This window comes from Ranitomeya variabilis, chromosome 1 (genome assembly GCF_051348905.1).
Source record: "Ranitomeya variabilis isolate aRanVar5 chromosome 1, aRanVar5.hap1, whole genome shotgun sequence".
NCBI lineage: Eukaryota > Metazoa > Chordata > Amphibia > Anura > Dendrobatidae > Ranitomeya > Ranitomeya variabilis.
Window position 1 is genome coordinate 115,786,089 of NC_135232.1, and position 6,016 is coordinate 115,792,104.

Sequence of the window (6,016 nt, forward strand, 5' to 3'; positions counted from 1 at the left end):
TACTGAGGGTCACCACGCAACAGAGATATGACAATTCTTACCTGCTGGATGGGATCACCAGAGGAACGGGGCTTCAGAGCAAAAAACAGTTTACAATTATTTTTGAAGCTCAGAAATTTGGACCTGTCCCCAAAAAACAGATCAGGGGTAGGAATTCTAGGCTCCAAAACAGGAGTCTGCACGATATAATCAGAAATACCCTGTACTCTAGCAGCAAGTTGATCCACACGAGAAGCAAGTCCCTGAACATCCATATCAGTGCCTAACTCTTGAGCCACCCAGAGGTAAAGAGGGAAAAAAAACCACCACAGAGTACAGAAAAAAAAATGGCTCAGCACTTTCTTTCCCTTCTTTTGAGATGCGGTTAACTCATTGCTGGCCAGTTGTACTGTTATGAACTGGTGGCCTAAGAGCGGCATGAGACGTACTCTGGAGAATGTGGTAACTGTACTGACCGCAGACCCTGGACTTAACACCGCAACTAGAAGTAGCCGTGGGATATACCTACCAATCCTAGACACCTCGTCACAGCCGGAGGACTAATTAACCCTATAGATAGAAAAGGGAAAACTATCTTGCCTCAGAGAAAATTCCCAAAGGATAGGCAGCCTCCCACAAATATTGACTGTGAGAGGAGATGAAGGAACATACACAGGCTGAAAACAGAATTTAGCAAAGGGGGCCAATCTAGCTAGATAGAAAAGATAGGACAGAGAACTATGCGGTCAGTATTAAAAATACTAAGAAATGTCCACCACAGATAATACAAAAAAAACTCCAAATCTAACTAAAGACTTGGAGGGTAAATCTGCCTCTCCAGAGATTCCAGCTCGGCTGCATAAATCCTTACACAGATTAAGCTGGACAAGAAAAAACATGCAATGCACTGAACAATGAGGCCCACAACATGTGGGCAGAAAAACAAGCAGAACTTATCTTGAAGAAATGAACTGCAAGCAGGGGCGACCAGGAAGGAATGTGAATCCTCCAGAAACAATGAACAACAGGCACTCACCAAAGGGTGAGGCCAGACTAAATAGCCCCGTCCGAAGTGGACGCACCTGATGACTGCTGTGAAGGACAAACAGCAGCACTACCACTTATAACCACCGGAGGGAGCCCAAGAGCAGAACCCACAACAGAATTCACAACAGTGGACATAGCCTTACTAGGAGCTTTGCTTTAGAAAGACGTTAAGGTGCTCATACACGAGATGGCTGTTAGCTGAACCTCTTTGAGACATCAATCACATCTATATGTAAGCAGGTTGCGGGATGCAGTGACGGACAGGAGGCAGAGCAAGTGTTAACAAGTATAACAGTTTTAATGTAACAGGGGCTAACTCCTCGCAGGGAGGTCCAGGGTTAAACAGGGGATTAACCAGTTCAAATTGCAAAAGGATATGCAGAGTTGAAAAACAGTAGATTCCATAACAGCAGTTCCTTTGTCCACTTATGTCAGAAGTTTCACTGACTCTAGTTGCTGCTTGAAAGTCAGTATTGCCTACAACAGCTGGTGCGGTGCTTGTCCATGAAGGTCCTGCTGGTAACGGTGGTCTGCTTTCTGGCGGCAGTGGTCGGTGTCCGGTACCTTCCACTGGGCCCCTAGTCCATAAGTGGCTGTTGCCAATGAACGCAAGGCCGAAATGCTGTCAGGGTCCTGGTCAAACGGTGTGGCAACGTCTGGTAATGTGGGCAGCAACAAACAGTCCCGCAACCTATCTCGTGTACATTCAACACCTCGCTCCGTGGTGACCAACGAGCACCCTGCACATCTCTCCTCGCACTCTGATAGAGGTGGCGGTGCTTGGGCGTGGGCCATAGCAAATATATACTGGCAAAGTCAGGGTGCAAGTGTCTGTCTAGTTCCTGGTCACTCTTATGTGGCACGTGCGCTGTACTCACAGACACGGACTGTACAGCGCCTTGTCCTCTGGTTATCACCAGGTTCACACTGCACGGCTCTCTCTCCCTGGTTCCCGCTGCTGGCGGCTGCAGACAACGAACACTGGCTTGCGCACTGCTGGTGCTCCCAGGACGGAGTACTCCTTCCCCTGGCTGTTGCTGAACACATGACTTCCCTGAGCGCAGCAGTCCCTCTCTCTCTGGGTTGCTGCAGCACTCTCGGCTTCTCTCTTTCTCTGGTGAGGTTCCTTTGCAGTCGATGGGGGCTGCCGCAGTGCCGGTACTCAGTGGGGGAACGGGAGGCACAGCGCACCGCTCACCTGTGCGTTCTGCCCTGGATTGGCGCCAAACTCCTCTACTGCCCCTTGGTCAGGGGGAAGGTCCACCTCACTAAAGCTTCCCCTCGGGAACAGGGGATACAGCCTTTTCAGTTCCAGACCCGGCACGCAGGAACCCGCGGTGCGGTCATCCCCCTTACACATACACCTGATTTTTGGTGCTCGACTGAATATTTATGTGCTTTGAAAGGTAAGAGGAGAGAAAGTCGCTGGCAGTCACCTCTGGCAGTGGCTCATCTGCGATGTGAACAAAGGATTTAGCATTTAAGTGTAAACTTTCCAATCTCCCCCTCCCATCATCAACATCATTCATCAGTTCGGAAAGTAGGATGCCCATACACATCAGATGGTTGGCAAGTGCAAGTTTATCCAATTTTATTCTATTCTGTGTGTGTTACATTAAGTCTAGCATAAAGGAGAAAATGGTCACAGCAAATACACCAGCAACAGTGCGTAAGATATTCCTTCTGTACTGAAATATATAGCTGCCCGCAGAACACAGCAATGTCAGCTGGTCGAACATGTTTTAGCAGCCAGGAACAGACAGATACGAAATTCTTTGTTATTTACATGTACAATGTCGAAATGAATATCACTTACTGGGCAAGCGCTGTAACAGCAGCTCCGTCACATGTATCTAATATCGCAGACGATTTACTCTCTGGATCTGTTAACATTTGTGCATCCACTGAAATATTGGAACCAACCTAAAATTACAGGAACATATCAGAATTATTGTTTTAATCTTATACCATTGGTGTAGTTATTAGAAATGCCATCAAGCATATATTTACCGCTGAACACCACTAATACAGTTTCTATAAATCGCAGTTATGGGATCAGTATAGCTTGCTCTGCTACGCCATTTCCTTCATTAGTGTGGGACTTACAGAAACAGTGTGAGCTCAGCTGCTCTCGGCTGTCTCTGTAGACTCAAGGGGTTGGCGCTGGGGCAGAGTTATTCACGTTTCAGCCATGAAAGGGTTAGGAGGAAATAACCATTTTGGGCGGCCATACAGCTTCAATAGTAATCAGTCGTACACACATTTGGCTGAATGCCGTCATTCTCATACAGATGTGGTGCTGCTTGACCGATCACCTGATCTCAATGGGGAGAGGGGAATACAATCACGGCCAGAGTCACGTTACTATTCAACATTTCTTACACTGTCTCCCCGCACAGCAGACACGGGTGGAGCAGTCACTGCTGATCTTGTAACGGATTTGCTTAAGTTTGGCTTCGGTCTTTGTAGTCTACGCCTTGTCACAACTGGTTTCAACGTATGTCTTTTTTGATCAGATGCATTTTTTTCTTTATTAGTTCTGTAAAAGAGTTCAACCGTCTTTAGCTAGCTTCCAATCTGGGCTCAAATAATGCATTAGATACATAACTCTATACAGTGTCCAAACCCCCCTGTTCCTGCTCCTAGATCTGTGAAAGGAAATCTTACATCCTATAAAAATCTCTGAGCAGTGCCAAAGAAGTTTGGACTTGTAAGTCCTTTTATCCTCAAAATCAGGGGTTAGTCTGAGATCACACATTTCCCCATGTCATCTCTGACATATTAGAAACTCGTTCAATGCCAAAGGGAAAACCAGTTAAACATAATAATGATAAAACATAATTAGTTAAAGGGAACTGGTCATCAAAATTGTTAATAAATCACCTGTAGTATGTTTCAAGGCCCATAGAAATATCTGTAGATTACTCCATGCTCAAACTGCTGATTATATAAAGAAGGAGAAATTGGACTTAGAACTCAGTCATGAGCAACTCTCAAAAAGTCACCTTGGCACTGCTGCCGATGGGACTAAAACAAAATCTGTGATCTCGCCCTGAATGACGTCCCACCCAGTGTGTGAAATCAGAGCTAAGTGTGCTGGGAAGTACATCAATCAAGGCACAGTAGCTATCTTAAAGGTGTTGTTTGGCCTAAAATGAAAAGCCTTCAGTTACACCCTGTGATTGCAGACTTATGAATCCCCCCAGCGCAAACACAGTGAGCACTCAGACAGGAGCACTGTGCGCTCAGACAGGGGCAGTGTGCGCTCAGACAGGAGCAGTGTGCGCTCAGACAGGAGCAGTGTGCGCTCAGACAGGAGCAGTGTGCGCTCAGACAGTAGTAGTGTGCGCTCAGACAGTAGCAATGTGTTCCTATATGCTGTGCTGCTAGGAAGCTGATGCTCTTCTGTCCACTGAGCTGCACATTTCTCCATGGGTGAAGGGGATGAGGAGAGGAGGGAGAGATGAGAAGGGGGGGGATGATGAGAATGGGGGGGGGGGGGGATGATGAGAATGGGGGGGGGGGGGGATGATGAGAATGGGGGGGGGGGGGATGATGAGAATGGGGGGGGGGGGGTGATGAGAATGGGGGGGGGGGGGTTGAGGAGAGGAGGGAGAGTCTCCGGAACCAGACCTCCAACGATCATAGGCAATTCAAGTGCCATGGTAAAGTAGGAAAAATCAAGATGAATGTTACTCTTCAAGTTCAATGTCTCCCTCTTAATAAGTGCAGCATTTTAAACATAAGGATATCTGGGAAGGTATTTTTATTCATCATGTTGGGGAAATTTCTAGTATGATGGGGTAATTAAATGGCTATCATAAAACAGAATCCAACAGATGAGTGGCCACAAATTCTATTGCATGAAGGACCAAAAATCTATGTCTATTTTCAGAAGGGATCTTCAATCATACTAGAATAAAGCACTTAAAAACTCAAGGAAGCTCAGAGTGACAATTAAATGTGAATGAGATTGTTACACAAAAACATACATGGCAGGTGTAGACTCCACAGATGTCCCGGGAGTTGCGTCATCATCAGATTTTTTCAATGTCAGAGAATCCTCTCCAGTAACAGAACTTTTTTCATTGTTTTTTGCCAGCAAGGAGGCGGCTCCTGCTTCATTCCCAGGAACCTGCCAATAGATCAAGGGAAAAAAGGACAAAATGTCAAGTTTATTTTTCCCATAATGCTTGAGCCCTGTCAGAATTTCACCACCAAAAATGAATTATGCACAGAGCTGGCTTTCCCAGGACCACAGTAACAGGCATGGGGGTCTACAGCATATCCCCGGCTGTCATGGCAACCCATCAGTGCCCCAATAGGTGGGTGTAAAGACACGTCCCTCTGCCGACACGAGCTAAATGACGCTGTCAGAGATTGACAGCAGAATTTGACAGTTAACAGCTCCGCTCCACCTGCGGCTGTTAGAGGCACATGATGGCTGATTAAATATCAGGGAGCCGGAATATGACATACCAGTACATCATATGCCATGTCAGTAAGAAGTTAAAAATCAATTCATACGATGTTCTCTTTATCCTGTTAATATTGCATTCAATTATAACTGAAAGCCTATCCAATTATGAAAAAAAGCTGAAATTGTGCCCAACACGGCAGATTACATATTCCTGAGTCTGGGAAGGGCGATTCATAGTCAGAAGCGGAAATTGTGGAGATATCTGTCACGCAAATGTTTAAGAAAAGCATAGTTACTCACCGATAACTATTTCTCAGAGCCCATGACAGCACCACAGAGAGAGGGGATCCACCCACCAAGGACAGGAAACCTACAGATAAAAAGGGCGGTACCTCTCCCCCGAATCAGTTGGTTTACAGAGCATCGGAGGTCCTCCAGGTTAGTGACAACAAAAAATATACTTTTATCGTATTGCTTAATAGGTACACACCATGTCTATACAAAAAACACACTTCATACAATAGAATGTGCTCACCGCACACGTGATGGAGGGAATAAGTGGGTGCTGTC

At 46.1% G+C, this 6,016-nt stretch overlaps 1 protein-coding gene across 4 annotated transcripts in view; it reads right to left on the bottom strand.

Moving 5' to 3' along the window:
• Nucleotides 1-6,016, bottom strand: part of LOC143806927 (uncharacterized) — a 110,957-nt gene that overhangs the window by 60,144 nt on the left and 44,797 nt on the right. For all 4 annotated transcript variants that reach the window (XM_077287998.1, XM_077288006.1, XM_077287978.1 and 1 more), the window contains exons 10-12: nucleotides 5,019-5,161; nucleotides 3,409-3,565; nucleotides 2,843-2,949 (exon numbers count right to left, since the gene is read on the bottom strand). In XM_077287998.1, coding sequence (XP_077144113.1) covers nucleotides 2,843-2,949; nucleotides 3,409-3,565; nucleotides 5,019-5,161 — 407 coding nt within the window. The remainder of the gene's footprint in view (nucleotides 1-2,842; nucleotides 2,950-3,408; nucleotides 3,566-5,018; nucleotides 5,162-6,016) is intronic.